Source organism: Eublepharis macularius, chromosome 5 (genome assembly GCF_028583425.1).
Source record: "Eublepharis macularius isolate TG4126 chromosome 5, MPM_Emac_v1.0, whole genome shotgun sequence".
Classification (NCBI taxonomy): Eukaryota; Metazoa; Chordata; class Lepidosauria; order Squamata; family Eublepharidae; genus Eublepharis; species Eublepharis macularius.
Window position 1 is genome coordinate 37,556,753 of NC_072794.1, and position 25,755 is coordinate 37,582,507.

At 47.3% G+C, this 25,755-nt stretch overlaps 1 protein-coding gene across 1 annotated transcript in view; it reads left to right on the plus strand.

Annotated features, from left to right (window-relative positions):
• Positions 1-5,310: 5,310 nt before the first annotated feature.
• RGS18 (regulator of G protein signaling 18) overlaps positions 5,311-25,755 on the plus strand; it is a 34,016-nt gene continuing 13,571 nt past the window's right edge. Inside the window, exons 1-4 of the mRNA XM_054981904.1 lie at positions 5,311-5,588; positions 6,842-6,946; positions 12,084-12,145; positions 14,812-14,978. Of these exons, the coding sequence (XP_054837879.1) occupies positions 5,371-5,588; positions 6,842-6,946; positions 12,084-12,145; positions 14,812-14,978 (552 nt within the window). The 5' untranslated portion in view covers positions 5,311-5,370. The remainder of the gene's footprint in view (positions 5,589-6,841; positions 6,947-12,083; positions 12,146-14,811; positions 14,979-25,755) is intronic.

Sequence of the window (25,755 nt, forward strand, 5' to 3'; positions counted from 1 at the left end):
AGTTTCAGGAACATCACACCAGCCATGAATGTGTACCTGTGCTTTACACAGGGCTAATTCTGTCGCATTTGGGGCCAAAATTGGCCCTAGTGAAGTGCAAGAGCATGCCTGTGGCCAGTGCAGTGACATCACTTCAGGAAGTGACATCATGGTGCCCCACCAGAATCATGCCTGGTGCAATCTTTCCTGGGTTGCCTGCTGGTGGTGGGAGATCTCCAGGGGGCTTGCCAGCAATCAGTGGGTAACAGGAAAAAAACCCCATGAGATTGCTGTTAAAAAATTAAAAGAGCCCAAATGGCCTCAGTATGCCACACAGGGGGCGGGGGGGGGGGGGCGGACGGAAAGGGCATATACCTCCTCCTCTCAAGTTATTTTCCAAAACAGTGAGCAGGGGGATCTCTGTTTTTGCTGCTCCATATGGAATATTCTGTGCATGTGGAACAGTAAAAACTGGGAAATACCCTCCCCTCCGTGGTATTTTGACATGGAAAAATGGCTTTGGGGGGGAGTAGGAGCCCTCCCCCATCCCACAGTGTCATTCTGAGACCATTTGGGCTCTCCTTTATTTTTTTAATAGCCATTCCCCACAGCTGCTGTTTGGCTGAGGAGAACCCAAGTTGGGTCTAGGGAAGTCAGGTCCAAGTTTTTATAGACTTGCACATCTAGGGAGACCCTCAGGGCCGAGCTACAAGTGATGACTGACACTTGCACAGCAAGTGAACAGACTCACGTGTATTCCTCCCTCTTCACTTGCACTCCACTTGCACAAGTGAACAGGGAGGAATATATGTGAGTCTGTTCACTTGCCGTTCAAGTGTCATTCGTTACTTGTAGCTTGGCTCTCAGTCTCCCTCCACAGTCTTGAGTTGTACACACCAGCCTAGTGATTGTGTTCTTTACATCCTCCCTCTGTGAGTGAGATTAGTTCTAAGATAATACACACGTTTCACAATATACTCTCCCTGAGCACCAGCCTTAAAAGGCATCATTTACTTCTCACTTAACCTTCAAAACGCTGACAAGAAATCAATGTTGAATCACATAACTGATGTTGCATATGTGAAAACAGAAGATTCTTTTCTCTTTTTTAAAAACTTATGGGCCATTTCTCAGTAAGATAACTTCTGAATTGAGACAAATGAGTAGGTAAAAAGCTATCACCACCTGGGCAAGTGTTTTTAAAACCCTTCTCTAATCCAACTTTTCCTTCACTCAAAGCCTCAAATGGATAGGAAGCAAAGTGAACAGGCAAGGCTGCCTGAATCTATTAGGGCTACACATCTTAGAATGGATTGATTAACATATTCTTCCTTTTTACCCAGTCAACTCTGGTATTGCTTTTATTAAGTGAAACGACGAGAAGGCATCTTTGTCTACTAACAATATAAGAGGATACAAGCAGAGGGCAGTTGCTATAATGATTTGAGGATCATAGTTACTCGGAAAAGGTTATTGAAATTAGGTTGGCTTCATTCGGTGAAATTAGAGGCTCAGCAAATGGGAGCAGTCTCCAGCATACCAAGTTATGAGGCAGACAGGAAGGGCAGACAGTACCAGATCATCTAGCTGGCTGCCTGAGTGTCACATAATGTGGGATGGATAAGGGTGCCACCCTCTAGGTGTGGCCTACAGATCTCCTGGAATTATAACTGATCTCCAGATTACAGAGATCAGTTCTCCTGGAGAAAATGCCTGCTTTGGAGGATAGACTTTATATTAGTATTGACTGATGGTTAAAGAATTGGCCCCAGCACGACTGTTGCTTCTGGCCAGAGAGAAGATCCCAGCAAGTTCCTAGTTTTATTGAAAGAAAGGGAGATCCGTCTTGAGTTTTTAAAACTGAATTTTTGGAAGTGAGCCAAGTGCCTCAACTCATTCTTGAAAATAGAGGTGGAGGCCAAGGTTCGTCTGGGATGTAAAAGGTCCATTCAAAACTTTAAAAAAGAAGATGCTAAGAGACTGGAACACACAGGCCCTTCTTGATACATTTTATATTTCTTAAGACGCTCCAGAAATGTGTGAGACAGTGAGAAAGTAAAATGAGGAATGTGAAATGTTGAAGTGATTGCTAAGTACTCTGTGGTTAGACTGGAGGGGCAGGATGTGAAACAGAAATCAACATGAAGCCTGAAAACACTCAATGCTGTTTCTCAAGCACGTACATCTCAAAAATGTACTTTATACTGGGTATGTTCCAGCCAATCTGATTTTACAATTACTATATTCATAATATTAATTATCTATGGAATCCAAACTAGAGTTGCCATGTACCCTCCAGCATCCTAGTGGATGGTGGGAGAAAGATTTTTTTTTTTAAGAAGCCATCAGCAACAGTGTGATGTCACTTCCAGGAAAAACCTGGAAGTGTTGTTGTCAGTATGCTCTAGAAATCTCTGAAAATTCTATGGTTTTACCACAGAGTTTCCAGCAATACTTACGGAATTGTAACATCAATTCTAGGTTTTCCCTAGCATCACACCATTGCTGAGAGCCACCCGCCATGTCCCAACCCTACCCAATCTCCCACTGGTTGCAAAGCCAGTCCTGGCAACCATAACCTCCAAACTGGTATGGACTGTTATCTTGTGGGGTGTTGCTGGTGGAACTGTCTGGTGGATGAAATATTCCTGTTTTAAAGCAAGGTATTACAGTGAATGTTGAAGAGAACTGGTGTGCTGCAGTGACTAACAATTCAATCCTAAGCAATGACTTCAGTTGACTTAGAAAGCTGTAACTATTTTTAGGATTGCACTATAAAGCATGGGCCCTGGATTTGGAAGCAAAGCTGTGGAGAGCCACCACAGGTCCCAGACTAAGGTTCCCTCCCTGCCCCCTGCCATATCTCAGATCAACATAGCCCTCTCATTAAAAAAAATCACACGATTTGCCTGACTCCCTGCACCCCCTTGGTGAATAGAAGACCCCACCTAGTCCTTCCCTCTCAGCACCCCTGCTACAGAGATGCATAGGGTTGCCAACCTCCAGATGCGACCTGCAGATCTCCCAGAATTACAACTGATCTCCAGATTATTGAGATCAGTTCCCCTGGAGAGGATAGGCTTTATGGTCTTATACCCAGCTGAGATTCATCCCCTCCACACACCCCACCTTACCCAGAATTCTCCTAAAAATTGCTAGGAATTTCCCCTTCTGTGATAGGAAACCCCTAGATATGGGGGTTCTGATACCTAATCAGCTATGATGCTTGCTTGCATGCAGCTAAACATTCTCTCTCAGCCTAATCTCTCAGAGTCTTTCTACACAAGACATCTTACACAGGGATGCTCAAGTCTAGGGAGACATAATGTTAGCTGGGAGCCAGCAGAGATCGCTCCCCAGAGGCTGTCAATTTCACCTCCCCTTTGATGAAGCAATGATTAAAAGAAACCCTCTGAGGTGTGATCACTGCCAATGCTGTCTTTTTAAACTACCCTCCTGTAGAGAGGTGAAATTGACAAAGTCTTCAGGGAGGCAAAGATGAAATTAACAAACCCTCTGAGGAGTGATCTCCACTGTCTCTTTTTAAATGACACTTCCTGGCTAACATTGCATCTCCCTACACTTGAGTATCCCTGTGTAAGATGTCTTGTATAGAGAGACTCTCGGAGTTGTTGTAAGCATAAAATGAAATGTAGTCATGTACCCTGTCCTGAACAGCCTAGGGGAAAGCTTGGACTGAAACTAGTCTTGCTAACCTCCAGATAGGAAGGGAGGGTGTGTGTGGCAAACCCCGTCAAAACCTGGTAGAGGAGAAAGGACAAGCCCACGGGGAATACAGTGAAACAATACTTTACAAAGTGTTAAGTTTTTAAAGTGCCAGTGCTATATAATTCATACATTCATACATATTTATATAACTCTCTCAGGAACAAGAATAAATATATAATACAAAAAGTGCATTCATGAGTATTACAACATGTCCGGGTGTAATAAAGTCAGTAATAAAGTCAAATCCTTGTGTTGGTCTCTTTCTTTCTTTCTCAAAACTTTTCCATGCACAAAGTGAACACAGAGGTAGGATGGATGTAGAAATCCTCCTCAGGCCCGATCTGGGGCTGGCTAAGAACCGCAGATTTCACGTCCTCTTCTACAGGAGCACTGCCTCTGGTTACATATGCTTAAAGATTTTCACATTACATCAACCAGATTGGGCGGCTGTCTATTCCAACAGACAGCCACCCAATCCGGTTGATGTAATGTGAAAATCTTTAAGCATATGTGCATGGAAAAGTTTGACTTTATTACTGACTTTATTACACCCGGACATGTTGTAATACTCATGAATGCACTTTTTGTATTATATATTTATTCTTGTTCCTGAGAGAGTTATATAAATATGTATAAATTATATAGCATTGGCACTTTAAAAACCTCCAGATAGGAGCTGGAGTTCTCCCTGAATTATAGCTGATCTCCAGACCACAGAAACCAGTTCCCCTAGAGGAAATGACAGCTTAGGAGGGCAGAGTCAACGGCATCATACCCTTCTTCTCCTTCCCGAACTCTGCCCCTCCCCAAGTAACACACCAAATTTCCAGGAATTTCTCAAGCCATAACTGGCAAACCTAAGAAACAGAGGTGGAATTCAGGCTATGCATGGGCAGGTCCAGCTTACCTAGTTATTTTAAATGGTGGGCTCAGTGAGCCTACATAGCTACTATTATCTCACTGTCATGTTTAACTAGTGGTAGTTTCTCAGTATTTGACCTGCCGCCTGCACGAGCTTAACAGAACACAATGGAAATATTCAGAAAAATAAATTTCAGGTTTTGAAAAAGAAAATCAAAAGTTCTTGTTTTGAGCCTGTGGCGCTGTGGATTATGGCAGATTTGTTGTTGTGACCTCGTATCATTTCTTGATCCATCCTCGGATATCCACCTCTTGAGATATCCTTGGATATCCATCCTTGGATATCAATACAATGAATAGTCAGGGAACACCTGAGGCAGCAACCTTTCTGAAGCGAAGAAAGTATTGTCTACTCAGTGCCTCACTGGGAGGCCAGGGAAGACACTGAATTTTGCAAAGCACAAACTGAATATAAATAAATATGAAAGAATACCACTCTTCTTCCTTCCAGTTCTGTGACGCTGTAGTTTTTTTTTTTCTTTTTTTAAAAAAACACATTCTACTGAATGCCATCAGGTGTCTTCCAAAGATCATGTTCCACATATGCTAACCACAAGTGACACTTACAGGAAGGGCTACCGTTATCTTAATGACTTGCAAAAATGTAATTCCCCTTTAAAAAAAAAGGTTGAGAGAAGACGGCTTTGAAAATTTTGATGCCCTTGCAGTTCTTGCTGAGCCATGGGAGGAAAGGGGGGAAACCACTTTTCACAAGCTTGTACAGGCCTCTAACCAATACCAATGCAAAAGTCAAAGCATGTGAGGAACGACATTGAGGAAGCCAAAACATCAACAGTGGAAGAGACGAGTGAGCTACCCACAGACAAAGCTGCAGAGAGAAAGATGGAGAATCCTCTGCTTTTATCTCCCCAGCTCAGTGCTTCTTCAAGGATGAAACTGCTATGTAAAAGCATGAAGCCCTCCAATAAAGATGCAGCAAAGACAGAAGCAAAAAACAGGTAAGCATTGCTGAGCAAGGCGGAACAGAGGAGAAGAGCGGGTGAAACTGTGGGGCTTGCTTGTGAGCGTTTTTCTAAAAACCCACTGGCTTCTTAAATAGGATCCCTCCTTCACCCAGCTGACTGATACCTAATCCACCTGTTTGTGCTCACCTTTTGACTTGCTTTGGGGAGGACATAGATGGCTAGAATGCATCACTATCACCATCGTTATTGTTATTCGTTTTCTGCCCTTTTTCTAAGATGCTGAGGGTGGTGTATATGCATTTTCCATTTCTATTTTATCCTCACAACAACCCAATGAAGTAGGTTAGGGGATATATTACAAGTTATGGCTGAAGCCAGCTGGGAAAGGAGGGTCAATTGACCCCTATGCCTGTAGACTTCCTTCTCCAACTCCTGCAGCTGCATATGTGTTGTTGGGTTTTTTTTGGACATGATCTTTATTTGAACACCTAGAAAACCCCCAAAATAGTTTCTTTGCTATGTTGTAGTTCCAAAAATGTCAAATAATCCTGCAATACCTTCAAGGCTGATATTCATTTTGTCAAAGGCATCCAGCAGTTTGGAAACTTTGATATGCATGCATGGGTGTGTGTATAGGCACACATATGCAAACACTCAGTTCCAGACTTGTGTACTCACTGCATTTAAAAATCACCAAATGTGGTTATCTAGATACAAATCCACCTATCACACAATCAGAGAATCCCAATGTGTTCAGTTACAAACTAAACCAAAAGCAACTCAAGTCTCAATCAGTGTTTCAAAACTTGAATTCACATGAATTTCTTTAATGGCGCTGGAGTTTTCCTAGGACTTTAAATCTGCAATAGCACCTAGACCTGCCCTAATTCAGAGTCCAGAAAGTTTCCTTTCAGCAAGTTCAATGACTGAAATTCATAGTAGACTTTCCTTTATTTATTTTTTTAAATACCACCAAAAGACTTTGACCCTCTCTCTGGGCTCAGTAAGATTAACTTTTTTCTTCTTGCTTTTAAACTAAATGCAAAAGAGAGTAGAAATGAGAAGACTTTCATTTACCCTTTGCAGATGATTCAGTATGTAAATGTATGCAAAGGTGTAAGTGAGAAATTCATTATTCTCTACAGCAAACGTGGGAGAAATAACATCAACATTAGCACAACTGCATGTAAAGGGAAATGATCAGCTTTTCAGAACTGTTGTGCATTTGCAAAAGGGAAGTCTTTAAAAATAATTTTCGTTGGTGATTTGAAGTGGCTCTCTCACAGGGCACAGGAAAAGAAGAACCGGTTGAGTCTTCTGTTGAAGAAGTCTGAATTGCATCCAAATCCCACCCATCTTGACACTTTTGACAAACTGACAAATGATTCAAGGTGAGGCCAATTTAAGAAAATGTGAATTGTTCCCACGAAGTAGCCATCAGAACTTCTCTACCCTAATATCTTTGTGTTATATGTTGTTTTTCATTCCTTACCTACCAGATATGATAAGAAGTACGAGAGTAGCTTTACAGGCTCAGCTTCCTAAGAAGACAGTACAAGTAACTCTTGGTATTTGTGGAATATCTGTTCATTTACAAATGTATCATTTCTGCACCTGGGCAGCTAGCAGCTATATAGACAAGCTGGTCCTAAATATTCATCACCACCTCTCCACTCCCAAAGCAGTACAACACTGTAGCGAGCTCATCTTCAGAGACACTTCTTGCAAGGCAGCCCTAAAGCTCTTTCTCCTTTTTGACACCCTTCTTTTAAAACTGCTGTGTTATTCCCCTCAGATCAGTTTCACCACTCACCCACCTAGCTAGATCGGTGAACATATGAAGCCGCTTTATATTGAATCACTCTTGGTCCATCAAAGTCTGTATTGTATAATCAGACTGATGGCAGTTCTCCAGGGTCTCAGGGAGACGTCTCACACACCACCTGTTACCTGATTTGTTTATCTGGAGTAGAGGTGGGCATGATCCAAAAAAAATTACCGATCAAGCTAATCAGGGATTGGCGCTGGCGACAACCCCAAATCACCGATCCACACCGGTCATCTCCCGTTTCCGATCCATGGATCGGAGATCGGGGAGGCCAAAGCGGAGGGGTGCCCCACTGTTCCCAGCTATGTGGGAAGGTGGGTGGTGGCGGCAACCGCTAGGTCTGGTGGGCACGGGGAGGTGGTGACAAGCTGCCTCCCCTCAGGGGGGGGACATTCACACACACATACACACACTCAGAGCAGGGGGGAGTTTTTAACCCGGCGACGAGCAGCCTCCCCTCAGGGAGGGGATGTTCTCTCTCTCTCTCTCTCTCTCTCTCTCTCTCACACACACACACACACACACACACACACTTAGAACAGAGGGGGTGAGTTTTTAACCCGTCCCTGCCTCTCCAAATAGAGAGAGACTCCCCGTCAACATGTTTCAGCCAGCTTTTTAAAAAAAGTAGGGACAAAATCCTCCATTCCTCCCCACCCGATTTTAAAAGCAAGCAGCCAGTCTTCCAAAAGCATATTTTAAACACACACATGGAGCCATGAATGAGGTTTCCCCACAAAATACAGTGTTTTAAAAGCAGGTTAAAAACAGAGAGTGACAGACAGAAAAACAGCCATTCCTCCTACAAAGCCCCGTTTTTTTAAAAAAGCAAAAAACGTTTGGAGTGCCCATAGCTACAGAACACCCCCTTCCCCCTCCCTCCCCTGGCTGTCTTCTCCCAACTGTTGAGTGCATTGCTGCTCCATGGTTGGAAGGAAGCCCTGCTGATCAAGGCAAGCTGGGCTTACATTTGGGTTTCCAGGGTGACAGAAGGAGGGCAAACTCAGCTCAGGCATTCCCCTGGCTCCATTGCCAGGGGAATAGATTACTGGCGCTGGAGTGACTGGATCTCCGATCAGATACCGATCGCTCCGATCAAGCCCCGACGAAGCCCTCCCCACCCCCCGAATGCTGGATCGGCCACCGTGGACGGCACCGATCCACCGGGTCCCGATCACGTGAACGCCATTATCGTGGGTATTTTTCTATCGTAATGCCGATCATGCCTATCTCTAATCTGGAGATACCCAAGATTGAACCTGCTACACAGAGTCTCTCTACACAAGACCTCTTACTCAAGGATGTTCAAATGAAGGGAGATGCAATTTTAGCCAGTAGGTGAAATTGATAGAGCCTTCAGGGAGGTGAAGAAGAAGTAAACAAACCCTCTGAGAAGTGTAGGCTCTAGAGAGGGGAAACTGACAAAGCCTTTAGCTCTATCTTTTTAAACTATGCTTCCTGGCTAACATTACGTCTTCCTTCACTTGAGCATCCTTGTGTAAGAGGTCTCATGTAAAGAGACTTGGGATACAGCCCTTTCCCATGTGTCATCTGTAGCTGGTATTCATTGGCCTAACTGACTGAGAGGACTAGATTGAAGTTGAGATTGGGGCTTTCCTTTTTTAAAACACGTGCATCCTTTCTGAAATGCTCTCCCAGACTGCAGTTTGGAGGGCGCACCTGAAAAGTGTGTGAAAGTATTCTCACATTCAAAGTAATATAATGCAAGAAGTATTGATTTTGTTGTGAATTGGCTTCTTTGCCTTTGGCAATTTCATCGCATAGCCAAATCTAATTGGCTACATGGCTTTATGGTGTCATGATGATGCTCAATGTGTGATCTCTGGCTAGCTCAGAGAAGAAACATACCCCTTCTTCTGAATTGGCTTTGCTTGCCCTTAGTGATATGTTTACAAAGCCAAATCTAATTGGCTGCATGTTATCAGTGGTCTCAGGATAAAGACACAAAACAGAACATACTATTGCAACAAACATTCAGGTGGCAGCCAGTCAGCAAAAGAGCTGTGAACAAGGAAAGAAAGCGTGGTTTTCCAGGGTACAGGACCTACAAAGGCACTGTTCAACCTGAAAATGTTTATAGACAAACATTCAGTGCAACCTTAGTAATTAATAAACCATTTTGCACTGTTGTCTGCTTAGCTGTATTTTGTACTTCTAGGATCCCCACATTTTCTTATTTTTTTGCCCCACATGGAAGCCTTTTTAATGTGGAAATACTGGAGCTGCATTAAAGCACACAACAACTACAAGCGAATTATAAATTGAAGGGAATGGGGAGGTATAGCTAGATAGCAGATCATCGCTGCACGGTTTGCAGACAGCTCCTGGTCACCGACATGTCTGCCAATCAGCATGCCAATTCTCCTTACACCTACCATGAGGGAAGTGGTGTGACAGGGTCCATCGCAGTCAATAGAAGTCACCCAACATAATTATTATGGTTTTCAGCTTTAATCGAATAAAATAGTCCCTTCAACCCTGAAACTTTTACTCTAACAATGCAATACTTGTCAGGGATGCTTTAGGCTATTCCTGCATTGAGCAGGAAGTTAGAGTAGATAGCCTGAAAGGCCCCTTCCTACTCTATGATCCTATGAATTCATAGTTAGGGTTATACTCTTCTCCATCCACTGAAGTAAATGGCCTTAAAAATTGTTGCTTGTTTAGGATTGCACTGCCAGTCCCACAGGTAGTAAAAGAGGAGAAGAGCAAGAGTCTAGTAGCACCTATAAGATTAACAAAATTAGTGGTAGGGTATAAGCTTTCATGAGCCACAGCTCACTTCTTCAGATATCAGGTTGTAAAAGAGTTTATTTTCATATAGTTATTCACAGAATTACAGATTTATTTTACTTATTTATTAGGCTTGTATCCTGCGAGCAGGCTCAGGGCGGGTTACAGCAATAAAAATATATCATTTACAATAAAATCACAACATTTACCATTAAAACATCACCCTTGGATAACGAACCTACAACCCACCCCTGCCAGTAATACATACAGCAATGCACAGATCAAGTGTGCATGAACAAGTAGTTACGCATCTTCATAGACTACCTCTTTCTGCTGCCTCCACACATCCCACTATGCAAGTCAGGAGGCAGATTCAGGCAGGGATGCTCAGCACCGAGAGTCAGGCCACAACTGACTTGACTTGCAGTCCATGACTTGGCTTGCTTTCGTGGGTTTTCTGCTCTGAATTGGATGGGCTCCCCCCACCCTAGTCTTCTGCCACTGATTCAGTGAATGTCATATTATTTGTAAAATGGCTGTTTTCTAGAATGCCTTCCAAATGCTTAACAGTGCAATCCTAAACAGAGTTACTCCAATCTAAGCCCATTGATTTCAGTGGGATTAGACTAGGGTAACTCTTCTTAGGATTGCATTGTAAATCTTTGATGTGCATGTATGCCTCATGTGATTAGGAATGTAGTATGTGATTGAGCTCACATGGAGTTATGTATCTTCATAGATACATGGTGTCTACTCTGTATACAGATATGATTCTTGTTTTGTGCTTTTGATGCTGCTGTAGTATGTATTGTATTAGTATGGCTGAATATCATGTATCAACATTATTACTCAGTGGCAGGGTGATTGAAACTGTAGCCAATCACATGATTTTATGGGGGTTTCACCCTCCACCCCCTGGATGTATATGGCCTCACCCCATGGCTTGTTCTATTTCTCTAGTCTTTCTATATTTTTCTTATGCCAGCTTTCCACTTTCTTACTCCCTCCACAAACAAACATAAACACAAGAGTCTAAATTCTGCAGGTTTCTGAGTGCAATGATTTATTTTTTGCTGTGAAGTGATATGTAATTATAATAATTTATCTTAAACCTAGTTCGACCAAACCCTGAACAGAAATCCAGCAAATATTCTAAAAAAAAAAAAAAAATTCACAAACTTTTGAGCTTGAAGCGCAATCGAGATTTCTACTACCTTTTGGTGAAAACACAAAGCTAAAGATCAATATACAGTATTCACAGTTTGACATATTTGATAAAAAAATACACCATTCTTTTTTATATAAAAAAGAAAAGAAAATCCACTGCTTCAAAAATAGCATGACATTTAAAAATGTTCTTTTTGTGGTAAACAAAACGACAGGCTACATGTGTTAATGCTGTTATGGGGCCACTGCTTTTGCGTCTTTGTTTCCATATACCATTGCGCTTCCTGCACACAGTTAAAAATAGCCTGTGGTCACAGAGCCGTCCACGAGCTGCATTTGAAACTAGATCTCTGCACAAGCAGTTCACTAGAACTCCCAGGCTCGCCTGTTTGCACCGTTTCAAAAAGACAGCTGACCCTATTGTCTTATGATCTTTACCATTCAGAATGGTTTAATTTTTTTCTTGGAAGACCAGAGACACAACAAAACACTCAAGGGACAAGAGCTCCTTTCAATCCTTTGACGTTAGGTGTGTGTGTGCGTGTGCGTGTGTGTTTGAGGTCCAAGGGGTGGGGGAATTCTATAATTCAACAGGAAAAATGTCAGCAACATTAAACCGGCTGTTTTTGAAAGCTCAAGGGAAAGAGTGCTCTTTTGTAAAGTAATCTAATTCAAGACCCTGTGAAATATGACAAACTGGCCACAATAGGAGGCAACATATGTTAGGAAAAGCCTCAAAAATGCACACCACACATGACTTTTTTTTTTGTCTTGTACAGCGAGTCCCCTGAAGAAATAAAGAAATGGGGTGAATCTTTTGACAAACTTATTTCACAGAAAGGTTAGTACTGCTAGTGTTTTCATCTGGAATTATACTCTATAAAAGCCCTATATCGCTTCTTTCTCTTCACAAGCAGCCTCAGAGCCATTTTTCATGCCAAAATGTCTCATTATGATTATCCTTCTATACTGGAGAACAAACTGTGTGTAAAGTGTGGAAGTCTATTAAGTCTGACTTCCAACGACAAATGGATTGCTCTGGGGAATGATCTTGAATTCTGATCGGAAAACAGACCTGAGAAAACTCAGAATGACTGAACTTCTCCAGAGGACAGATCTGTTCAAGATGCCAGATCGCTCAAAAGCTCCACTTAGTATAAGTGGAGATCTTGCACACAATTTAGCATTAAGTAAATGATACATTATATGTTGTATATGGTAAAGATCCTGGGCCCTATTAGAATCACAAAAGCAGTAGCAACAGGTCACACAGGATTTTTATAGACTCAAGAGACTCCAGGTGTGCACTTTGGAAAGCCATGATGATGTGTTGCATTGGCATACGGGTTACTAAACATCATCCTAAAAAATGTACATGTTTGTCTCATGATTGGATTGCGAACATTGTCATGAGATCTAATTCATTTAGTTTAATTAGTAGCTTAATTAACTAATGATTTACACAGCAGATCAATAAATTAATGCCTACTGCTGTACATACATACAACAGGACTGGAGTCAATATTAACCTGCAGAAACAAAACAAGTACATGTTTCTAAGAGCAAGTCAGAAATAATCATCTCTATAATGCAATCAGCAGTTTCTCTGATTATTAAGAAAGGGGGGATCATAAGGATTTTTAAAAATGATTTGCTCCTCCCCCCAAAATTTCAATTTTTTGCCATATCTGGCCCCAATTAATTTTTTAAAAAAACTATCTGTTTCCAAATGATCCCCCTTCCTTTGGATGGTCACATGTATAATTGTTGGCGAAGTTCTTACAAGAGTGATAGAGCTGTTACCTGGTCCACACATCCAGCAGAACGAGGCAACAGTGTGGCTGCAGAGTGCTGAGGTGGTAGGATGTGCTACTGGGTAGTGCATCAGACTCAGGGTTGCCAACAACAGCTAGGAAAATTCCTGGAAATTTGGGGAAGGTACTTGGGGATGGTGGAGTATGGAGAGGGGAGAGAATTCAGTGGGGATGTGATGCTATGTATTCTGCCTTCTGAAGCAGCCATTTTCTCCAGGGGAACTCATCTCTGTAATCTGGAGATAAGTTGTAATTCTGGGATAACTCCAGGGCCACCTGGAGGCTGGTAACCATAATCAGACTGTAAGTGAACAATTATGTTTTCCACCGTTTCCCTATTTAGTAATTCCATGTGAATGGTAAACTAACACAGCATCCAGACCAGTCCCAGTGCCTTTCACTTAAATGAGCTTTTTAAAAAATTATTTGTAAGGAGCTTTTATAGAGCAGGAGAATTAAAAACGTGATTCTTCCCACCTACAAATCAAACTTGCATAGCCTGTTCAACCAGCTTACATTTCTACTATCTCATTCTGCTTCATGTGTAGACTAGGCCTGTGTCTGGGCTATACCAATTCAGACTGTCAGAGGGGGGCTCCATACCACCTCCCCCCAAATAAATACATCTCAGCACACAGGAAAAAGGAGTCTACTATAACTGTACAAATGGCGTTTTTTCCCCCTCCCCTTTGGAGAGCATTCCATAATATGTGATCCCAGTGCCTTTTTTCTGAAAGAAAGAAAAAAAGAGGTGCCAGTACTCATGATGTTCACCGCTTTGGCAGCCCATGCCTAGTTCCCCAAAGAGGTGCCCTGTGTGATCCCATTTGCAGTCTCATATAGTAAAGCCCAGATTTGGATTTACCACTTTAACAAGTTCTAGGCTACATTTGGAAGGATGTCAAGTAGTGATTTCCCAAAGAGGTAATTAGCGAGCCCAGTATATGAATTCTTACAATGTTCAGATGGATCATCACGGCCCTGATACATATTCTCCTCAGTTTCCTCTGGAACACTGTAATGGTGTTTGGACTCCATTGTGCCCCCAATTATGTTATCACAAGTGAGATTGTGTTTGAATTTCAGAACAGAACTCAGAATAAACTATTTTTCTTTAGAAAGCTGTCTGCTGAGGGCAGCCACTGACATTGAGTACACATTATATCCTTCATTAAACCAACAATGTGTTTTCCAGTTGTTTCAAGATGGCTATTCTAGATAAAGAATTACAATCAAAATTGTGACCAAATTGTCTCTTGAAATTAAAAATTAACCTTTCATCAAAACTAGCATTGTTTTTGTGACTCTTTAGCTACTTAATGCTGCTGAAAGAAGTCCCAAAATAGATGTTTCATTAATAACAGTAACAACAACATTCAATTTGTATACTGCCCTTCAAGTCAACTTAATGCCCACTCAGAGCTGTTTACAAAGTATATTATTATTATCTCCACAACAATCACTGTGTGAAGTGGATGGGGCTGAGAAAGCTCCAAGAAGCTATGTCTGACCCAAGGTCACCCAGCTGGCTTCAAGTGGAGGAGTGAGGAAACAAACCCAGTTCTCCAGATTAGAGTCCTGCATTCTTAACCACTACACCAAACTGACTCTCTTAGCATTGTAAAATTAAAAGTATTTGAATTTCATCAACTTGTTTTCAATGTATTTGGCAATCAACCTGTCTCTTTTGTAGCTGGGATGGATACATTCACGAGGTTCCTAAAATCTGAGTTTAGTGAAGAGAACATTGAGTTTTGGTTGGCATGTGAAGATTTCAAGAAGACTAAAGACCCTGGTCAACTTTCACACAAAGCAAAGGAAATATACAAGACATTTATTGAAAAAAATGCTCCAAAAGAGGTATAGTGAAAATGGTCTTGATGAGGTTCAGCACATTGTTGTTGATTCAAGTGTTTTTTCATGAATATTTGCACATAAACATCACTTGGTTGAACCCCAGAGTTCTTGGTGTGCTGTAGTAGCAGAATGTACCAGCTAGAGGTGTGCAGTCCAGGTCCTGGATTTAGGGGAGGGGGGGAACCCAGATTTTTGCCAATCCAGTTATATCCGGCTTTCCTGCATCAAATCAGTAAATCCTGGATCCAATCCAGGAACCCAGATGTAGATCACTGGATAAATCTGAGTTAATACAGGTTTTTTTCCCGAAAGGAGAGGGGGAGGAGAGAGGAGGGGGAGGCAGAGGCCAGAGGGAGAAGAGGAAGAAAGGGAGGGGGAGTGAGTGGCCAAACTGTACAGGAGCTCTTCTTGTCTGCTGTGAGTTACACTGCTTCAGTTGGGCTAAGTTGCAACAGTGCCCCTTGCTACAGTGGGTTTGGGTGGAATTGGCTGCTTTGACATGATTCTCTGGATTGATGTTGGTCGTTGGTCCCCTTGCTTCACTTTGGTTCTGGGAGGATTCCATCCACTCCCTTGCTTTAGTTTGGTTCTGTTGGGCTTTCTCTTGCATTTGGGAGTGTGCCTTTAGCCACTGGCAGCCTTTCTGCCTGAGAGCCTGCTTGGAAATTTTTCCTCCATAGGAAACAATAGAGAGTGGCTAAGGACACCTTCTTCAGGGGCCCAAAGAGTTGGACCCTGGTGTCCAATCTTCCTGAAACTTGGGGGATCTTTAGAGGATGGTCACAAGTGGGTGCCTTGAAAATTTGGTGGAGTTTGCTTGAATTAAGCCCCTCCAGTCCCCAAGAGAGTTTTTCCCATAGGGAATAATAGCCAAATAAATCTAGGATTCTTTAATCTGTATGAGCCAGATCAGAGAATCTTTCCCAGATCAAGATTTCACAGGGGTTTTTGGGGGGGGGGGGAGGGTAACAGTATAATCTTAAACAGAGTTACTTTGACTTCAATGAATATGGAAGAGTATACCCCTAGTGAAAAATGAAACTTTGCCCTCAAGTCATAGTTGAGTTATAGTGACTCTTGATGGGATTTTCATGACAGGGTCACATATTTAGCTCTTTTAAAAAAAAAAAAACAAGGATGAAAGTAGCAGGCATTGTCCTGTTATTTTAGTATGCTGAAATCTGTTTCACTGAAATCCACAGGTTTTAGAATTTTTGACTTTTTACATCAGACTAATTATGCCTAATCTATAAAACTCCTTAGCGGTAGAGCAGTCATAGAGTATGAGCCAGCCAAGTTAAGGAAGGACAATTAAGTCCCATTAATCTATATGGAGCATTAAGCACATTTTGAACTTTCACAGAAATCAATGAGAATGTAAAGTTCTTATCTTTGCCTGGATCGTAGTCACACTTTGAAAACATGTCATTGAAATCATAGTGCATACCAGAACAATATTGTTGTGCAGTACAAATATGTATCTGTCTAAAAATTTGTATCTACTTATATCTGATGGGAAGATATTAGAATTATTCTTCACCAGTCTGCTAAACCAGCAATTACAGATCCAATTACTAGTACAAACTGTAACTATTATATTGCCAAGATTTCAGATAATAATGTCCGGGGTCTGAGCCCCAGCCCCCAGACTTGACAAGAGGGAACAGCAGGTCAACTGGTCAGCCAGCAGACAATAGGTCAACCGGTCTGACTGGCAAGCAGAGGGGGCAGCCGGGGGACAGCAGGTCAACCCCTCCCATGGGCAAATGGAGCCAGAACCTTCCTGTGCCAGGGGCAAGGGGCAAAGGCCCAGAGCCTCAGGAGGCAGGGGGAGACAGAAGGAGGTCAGCGAGTCCCACTCCCCTGGGGAAGGAAAGGGGACTAAGCAAGGCAGAAGGGGGCAAGGGCAGAGGGGTTGGGGCCCAGCAGTCACCCACCCAAAAACCTTACCTGAGGAGGAGAAGCAGCAGCAGCCCCAACAACCCAAAGCCACGCCCCAGCTAGAAAATAGTAGCCTGGCCCAGGAGTTGCCAAAAGCCAAGCCACTCCAGGTGGGGCTATTGGAGGCACTCTGCAGGAAGCCCTGGGCAACCAGCCAAGGAGCCGCAGCTGGACCCACCTTCAGCCATCAGCTCAGCCAGGCAGGCCGGGCTGCTAGCCAGGGGACTGCAGCTGGACAGGCCTGCAGCAATCAGCCAAGGCAGGGAGGCTGGGCAGCCAGGGAACAAGGCACAGCTGGTGCTGGTCAGTGGGGCCAGATCAGCTACCCCAGCTGCGACTGCTTGGTGCAGCCCAAGACCAGGCTGGAAGAGGGGTGGGACAGTAGAAGGAAGCCCTATAAAAGCTGGCTGGGAAGAGCCCTGTGGTGGTGGGTGTGAGTAGGGAGTGATGATGTGGAGTGAGAGCGGTGCGATGCAAGCGTGGAGGTTTGGAGGAGAGCTCTGGGAGGAAGAAGTGAAAGAGGACGCAGAGGGTAAGCAGGCCAGGTTGAGCAGGCCAGCGAGTGGACTGAGAGGGAGTCTGGGTGAGGTATACCGCCCCTCCTTCCACAGAGCAGGGTCCTGCAGAATCCCTGGCCCCCCTATGACGTCAGGAGCAGACCGCCCAGTGCCACGCCCAGTGGCAGCGGTGGCAAGCCCTGACAAGTTGATGGCCCGTACGGGGAGAGACATTCCGACGCAGGCGCCAGTCAAGGGGCGGCCTCCCAAGGCCGCCGCCACAGCGGAGCTTGGACTGTGGCTGGAGGAACGCCAGGATAGGATGTGGGGAAAGCTGGAGGCAGCCTACCCAGCCGCTCCAGTGGAACTAGCACAGACAGCGGAGCTGTGGTTGCAAGCCGGCGCGCTCACAGAGGCCTTGCCAAGGGTTTGTGCCCTTGTTTGGGAAAATAACCCACCGCCTGGCAAGCAGGTGCAGAGTCTATGCGCCACCGTGAAGATAGGCCGGCTGATCCTACAAGCCCTGTTAGACTCTGGGAGTGCAGTCTCAGCAATTCGGCCCCAGCTCCTCCCAGCTGCTACCCCAGTGCACCGCTGGATACCGGTGACGGATGTGATGGGCCGCACCCAGCCGTACCCTACGGCCCTAATCACGATAGAGTACCTAGGGGTCTGCCACCAAATGGAAGTTGCCCAGTTGGCTCACCTACCCGTGCCAATGCTGCTGGGAAGAGATGCCCCGGGGTTCTTCAGGCTCCTCCAGCAGGCAGCGAAGAAATTGGGAGGAGACACCCCAGGGATCGCCGGGTCTCGGCTGAAGGCGGCAGGGGAATTGACAGACCCCCAAGTTGCCACCGCTCTGCAAGTGGAGGAGGCCGACGACCCGGGAGAGGGTCCCTCCACCAGACCAGGAGCAGAACCACGGACTGGAGACCCAGCTGGGCCCCCGGCCGATCGCCCATTCTGTGACGCCCAAGGGGCAGATGAGTCCTTGCAGCGCTTACGAGAGACGGCAGCTCGTGAGGAGGAGCTAGTGCGGGATGAGCGGAGGTCCCAACGGCTCCCGCGCATCGAGAAGCAAGGAGGGGTTTGGGTTCGCATAGCTCGCGCCCCAAGTGGCCAGGGGGAGGTCCGCCAGCTATTGGTGCCGACTGCCTACCGGGCCGAAGTCCTCCGCACGGCCCATGAGCATGCGTGGGCCGGGCATCTGGGGCACCACAAGACCCTGAAGAAGATCCTTGAGCAGTTCTACTGGCCCTCCGTGAATGCCGACGTGAAGGCCCACTGCCGCTCGTGTCCCACCTGCCAGCGGGTGGCAGCCCGCCGCCCACCGAAGGCCCCCCTCTCCCCACTACCCGTCATGGGGACGCCCTTCCAACGCATCGCGATGGACTTCATCGGACCGCTGCCACGCACACCCCGGGGCCACCGCTTTGCCCTGGTGATTGTGGACTACGCCACACGGTTCCCTGAGGTCATCCCGCTGAGGACCATGCAGACCCCGGGGGTGGTCCGGGCACTGTCCAAGTTCTTCGCGATGGTGGGGCTGCCGGATGAAATCTTGACAGATCGAGGAGGCCCGTTCCGTGCCACCGCCATGCGCCAACTCTGCCAGAGTTTGGGGATCCGGCAGATGTTCACCTCGGCTTATCACCCTCAGACAGACGGTTTGGCAGAGCGGCTGAACCAGACCATCAAAGAGGCCCTGAAGAAGATGACACGGGAGAAGCCTCATCAGTGGGACCTGTACATCGACCCACTCATGTTTGCCCTCAGGGAGACCCCGCAGGCCTCCACTGGCTTCAGCCCATTCGAGCTGCTGTATGGGCGCAAGCCAAGAGGGATGCTCTCCCGGCTGACAGAACGCTGGGCGCCCCAGGCCAGCAGCCCTGCGCCCACCACACGGGAGTACATAAGCCAACTCCGTAACCGGGTGCAACAGTCCCAAGCCGAGGCGAACCGCAGACTGACTCGCACCCAGGCGAAGCAGAAAGCCACCTACGACCGGGGTGCACGGATGAGGGCCTTCCAGGCGGGAGAGAAGGTCCTGGTGCACCACTCGGTATTCCCCAGAGAGGAAGGGGACCCATGGAGGGGCCCCTACCCGATTCGGAGGGTGCTGGGCCCCACTACTTACGAAGTCCAGTGCGGGGTTGGCCGGCGTCGGCGGAGGACCCTGCATGTGAATCTCCTGAAGCGGTGGCATGAGCGCCCAGAAGAGGAGTGTGGCGTGGCTGAGGACCCGTTGGAGCTTCCTGACAGTGAGCTGCCATGGACTTCCGAAGCCCCAGAGTTCGAGGAGCCCAAGGTAGACCCCCAGCTCGATCCAGCTCAACAGGCCCAGCTACGAGACCTCTGTGCACGGGTTACCGGGGTCTTCTCCCGCAGGCCGGGCAGCACCAGCCTTATTCAACATGCCATCCCGACCAGCCCGGGGCAGACAGCCCGGGCTACCTGGCGCCCCATCCCCAGGAAGCGGTGGGAGGCAGTGGAGAAGGAGACAAACGAGATGCTCCAGCTGGGTGTAATCGAACCCTCACGAAGTGCCTGGAGGAGCCCGATAGTCCTGGTGCCCAAGCCAGATGGGACCACCCGGTTTTGCATTGACTATCGTGAACTGAATAAGGTGGCCCAGTTCGACGCCTACCCCATGCCCCGAGCAGACGTGCTGGTGGACCACCTGGGGTCCGCCCGCTACCTGTCGGCCCTGGACTTAACAAAGGGCTACTGGCAGGTGCCCGTACGGCCGGAGGACCGGGAGAAGACGGCCTTTGCCACCCCCCAAGGCCTCTTCCAATTCAAGAAGATGCCGTTTGGCCTGCATGGGGCAGCAGCCACCTTTCAGCGGCTGGTGGACCAGGTGCTGGGAGAGTGCCGGGCGTATGCCATGGCGTACATTGATGATATTATTATCTTCAGCCCCGACTGGCCCACCCACCTCCAACACCTGGAAGCCGTCTTAAGGGCCCTCCAACGAGCTGGACTAAGGGCGAACCCAAAAAAGAGCCACCTGGGGTTCCAGGAACTCCAATACCTGGGCTTTGTGGTCGGGGGAGGACGAGTCAGGCCACCACCGGACAAGGTGGCCTCAATAGCCGACGCCCCACAGCCCAAGACCAAGAAGCAGGTTCGGCGATTCCTAGGACTGCTGGGGTATTACGGGCGGTTCATCCCCCACTTTGCCTCCCGAGCGGCGCCCCTGACGGACAGCTTAAGGAAGGGGCTGCCCAACCAAGTCCGGTGGACCCCAGAACTAGAGGCAGCTTTTAAGGACCTGCGGTTAGCCCTTTCCAATGCCACGGCCCTATGGAACCCGGACTTTGACCAGCCCTTCACACTGGCCACAGACGCCTCGGACACCGGCCTCGGGGCTGTGCTGACCCAGGAGCGGGATGGCGTGGATGTCCCAATTCTGTTCCTAAGCCGGAAGCTCCAGCCCGCCGAGAAGCGCTATGCCACAGTGGAGCGGGAGGCCCTAGCGGTCAAGTGGGCGGTGGGGGCCCTGCAGTACTACCTGGCCAACAACCCCTTTGTACTGCTGACAGACCATGCACCCCTGCAGTGGCTCCATCGCATGAAGGCGCACAACCCCAGGGTGCTGCGGTGGTACCTCTCCCTCCTACCCTTCCAATTCACCATCAAATACCGCCAGGGGGCACGGCATGTGGACGCGGACTTCATGTCCCGCATGTTCGAGGCTGAACCGGACCCCCACAACTCAAAGCCAAGTGGGGGGGTGTGTCCGGGGTCTGAGCCCCAGCCCCCAGACTTGACAAGAGGGAACAGCAGGTCAACTGGTCAGCCAGCAGACAATAGGTCAACCGGTCTGACTGGCAAGCAGAGGGGGCAGCCGGGGGACAGCAGGTCAACCCCTCCCATGGGCAAATGGAGCCAGAACCTTCCTGTGCCAGGGGCAAGGGGCAAAGGCCCAGAGCCTCAGGAGGCAGGGGGAGACAGAAGGAGGTCAGCGAGTCCCACTCCCCTGGGGAAGGAAAGGGGACTAAGCAAGGCAGAAGGGGGCAAGGGCAGAGGGGTTGGGGGCCCAGCAGTCACCCACCCAAAAACCTTACCTGAGGAGGAGAAGCAGCAGCAGCCCCAACAACCCAAAGCCACGCCCCAGCTAGAAAATAGTAGCCTGGCCCAGGAGTTGCCAAAAGCCAAGCCACTCCAGGTGGGGCTATTGGAGGCACTCTGCAGGAAGCCCTGGGCAACCAGCCAAGGAGCCGCAGCTGGACCCACCTTCAGCCATCAGCTCAGCCAGGCAGGCCGGGCTGCTAGCCAGGGGACTGCAGCTGGACAGGCCTGCAGCAATCAGCCAAGGCAGGGAGGCTGGGCAGCCAGGGAACAAGGCACAGCTGGTGCTGGTCAGTGGGGCCAGATCAGCTACCCCAGCTGCGACTGCTTGGTGCAGCCCAAGACCAGGCTGGAAGAGGGGTGGGACAGTAGAAGGAAGCCCTATAAAAGCTGGCTGGGAAGAGCCCTGTGGTGGTGGGTGTGAGTAGGGAGTGATGATGTGGAGTGAGAGCGGTGCGATGCAAGCGTGGAGGTTTGGAGGAGAGCTCTGGGAGGAAGAAGTGAAAGAGGACGCAGAGGGTAAGCAGGCCAGGTTGAGCAGGCCAGCGAGTGGACTGAGAGGGAGTCTGGGTGAGGTATACCGCCCCTCCTTCCACAGAGCAGGGTCCTGCAGAATCCCTGGCCCCCCTATGATGTCAGGAGCAGACCGCCCAGTGCCACGCCCAGTGGCAGCGGTGGCAAGCCCTGACAAATAAGCCAAATGAATAAAATAAATCACCAATTTAAACACAGCTTTCAGAGTAATAGTCATACCCCACCAAGCAGAAAAAGAGATGGATTGCAGGTTTGTTCCAGAAAACAGTATTAACAGTGACATACCTGTGACATATCACATATAAACAAATATACTCACAGGTGATATATCAGTTCAAATACTTGTTTATATTTAGCTAGCTAAGTGTCTGTCACGATGATGGGCAACATATACATGTGAATGGTTGCAGAAGGAGGGTTTGTATATTAATACATCTTAGCATTTCTCAGAACCTGCATCCACCTCTGTGTTTCAGCATAGTAAAAAAGGTAAAAGTGCTTGCTCCTGGGCAAGCACCAAGTCATTACTGACCCATGGGGGATGTCACATCCCAACGTTTTCTTGGCAGACTTTTGTTACGGGGTGGTTTGCCATTGCCTTCCCCAGTCAAAGGAGTACATTTCCCAGGCAAGTGACAATGCCCAGTCAAATGAGTACATTTGTACTGATTTTACCAACCTTGGAAGGATAGAAGGCTGAGTCAACTTTGAGCCGGCTACCTGAACCCAGCTTCTGCCAAGATCGAACTCAGCTAGGGAGCAGAGCTTGGGCTGCAGTACTACAGCTTACCACTCTGTGCCACGAGACTCCTTTCAGCATCTTACTATATAATTGAGTAAGTGTATTTCAGACAACTCACTTTATACCCTGGTGCACCACCAGAGGGTGCTGCCATAGAGGGAAGCCTAGGCAAGGCACCATGTCCCTTCAGAAAATGAGCCATGAAGCCCAGGCCAGGAGCAGGATGGGAGCAGATGGCAATGCCCGCCTCCTGCTTTCAACCAATTGGTATTAGGAGTGAGACAGGTGGCAATGCCTACCACCCAACTTAACCCAGCTGATATTAGGAATGAAGCAGGTGACAATGCCCACCCCCTGTCTTCATCCAGCTGGTATAAGGAATGGAGCAAGTGACGATGCCCACCCCCACCTTAACACAGCTGGTATTAGGAGTGAAGCAGGTGACAATGCCCACCTCCCTGACTTAACGCAGTTGGTATTAGGAGCTGAGCAGGTGGCAATGCCCACTGCCCACCTTAACTCAGTTGATATTAAGAGCAGAGCAGGTGGCAATGCCCCCTCCCCAACTTAACTCAGCTGGTATTAGGAGCGGAGAAGGTGGCAATGCCCTCTCTCCGCCTTAACCCAGCTGATATTAGGAGCGGAGCAGGTGGCAATGCCCACTGCCCACCTTAACTCAGTTGATATTAAGAGCAGAGCAAGTGGCAATGCCCTCTCTCCACCTTAACCCAGCTGGTATAAGGAGTGGAGCAGGTGGCAATGTCCAACTCCCCCTTCAGCCAGCTGGTTTCAAGAGTGGAGCAAGTGGGAATGCCTGCCCCCTGCCTTAACCCAGCTGGTATTAGGAGCGGAGAATATGGCAATGCCCATCCCCCACCTTAACCCAGCTGGTACTAGCAGTGGTGCAGGTGGCAATGCCCTCTCCTGCCTTAATCCAGCTGTTATTAGTGGCGGAGAAGGTGGCAATGCCCACCCCCTGCCATCACCCATTTGGGATCAGGAGTGGAGCAGGTGGCAATGCCCTCTCCTGCCTTAATCCAGCTGTTATTAGTGGCGGAGCAGGTGGCAATGCCCACCCCCTGCCATCACCCATTTGGGATCAGGAGTGGAGCAGGTGGCAATGCCCACCTCGTGCCTTCATCTGGCCTGTATCAGGCGCAGAGCAGGAGGCAATGCCCTTCTTCCCTTCACCCAGTTGGGATAAGGAGCAAAGCAGGTGGCAATGCCCATCCTCTTCAACCTATGGGAATAAGCCACTGAGCAGGTGGCAATGTCCACCCTGTCTTCACCCTGCCGGAGTCAGGAGCCAAGCATGTAGCAAGGGCTGCCTCCCCCTTCAGCCTGACAGAATCAGGTGCAGAGCAGGTGGCAATGCCCACATCTCCTTCACCCAGCTGGGATCAGGACCAGAGCAGGTAGTAAAGCCCACTGCCCACTTTCACCTGTCAGGATCAGGCGTGGAGCTGGAAGCAATGCCTGTTCCTCCCTTCATTCAGCGGGGAGGAGGTGGCAATGCTCACTCCACTTCACCCAGCTGGGATCAGTCTCAGAGCAAGCAGCAATGCCTGCCCCCCTTTACCCAGCCATAGTCAGGTGCAGAACAGGAGGCAATGCCCCCCCCCCCCGTACCCAGCATGTATCACATATGGAGCAGGTAGCAAAGCCCACCACCCCTTCACATGGCCAAGATCAGACAGATCAGGTGTGGAGCAGATGACAATGCCCACCCCCCTCCTTCACCAGCTGGAATCAGTGATGGAGGAGGACGAATGTCTGCCTGTCCACTCTCCACTTTCTAGAGCCCGTTGTATTTTTTCCTCACAGCAGGCTTTGTTGCTATTAGTCTATATATATAATTAACCAGGTATGTCCAAAGCACCATCTATGCATCTATCAGGTGCATGTTGAGTACACATTCACTGACATTCTCTTTCTCTGTACTAATCAAGAGTGTGCACTCAGTGTCAGATGTTTTTTCTTCAAAGTGGCTTTGAATGGTATGGCATACAGGCCTCGCTCACTCCCCCACTGAGAGGTAGATTTTCCCTCCAAAACTGTCAAGATTGCTTGCTGTGGGTGGGCAGCCTCTGGAAGCATGTCTTTGTGAATACTTTAAAGTTCTATTTGTTCCACACTTAACACACATATATCTTTGGCTTATATCCCAGTCCAAATGCTTGGAAGGGGAGAAGCAGGACCCCACATCTATTTTAAAATGAAATGGCATTAGAGGCTGAGTAAAGTTCCAAATGAAACAGCAGGTTTATTAAACAGGCGGGGTTGGTATATAGGTAGGCAATGAAAGAAAAGCTTAGGTAAATTTTGATTGTAGAACAGAATACTTCAAAGGTATTAAGCACAATCATCTTCTTGTAGCTTAGTTTGAAATATTTACAGTTCCTAATAGTGAGAGACTTGTAGTTTCAGACTTAACTTACATTAACAAGGATTCTTCATAGATTTCAACTTAGGTATTCTGACTTCAACACTGAACGAAGAGAACTGTGATTCTCGAAAGCTTATGCTACAATAAAGTTGGTTAGTCTTAAAGGTGCTACTGGACTCTTTTTGTTTTTGCTACTACAGACTAACACGGCTAACTCCTCTGCATCTATGACTTCAACACAGCACTCTTTTCCCTTTACACCAGACTCTGGGTCCCCTAACAGTCAAAAAACCCTTTTTAGACACTGGGCAGGAATTATTCTTCTCCAAAAGACATAATCCTAATCACTTGGCTGAAGGGGAGTCTCCTTTCACTACCCACTTCCTCTGCCAACAACACACTCCCACTTCTATCTTGTCTGTGTAAAATTAGTTCTGGTATTCACACTTACGTCCTTTAACTAAAAGTCTTCTTTCAACCTAAAGCTTGTCCCAGTTTGGGCAAACTTTCCCTTTTTCCTAACACAGGGGATTACTAATCTGACCTTCTTTGTCAGACTCCAAACTTCAACTCCCCCAACAATTCTGTCAGCACCAAATGTTACCT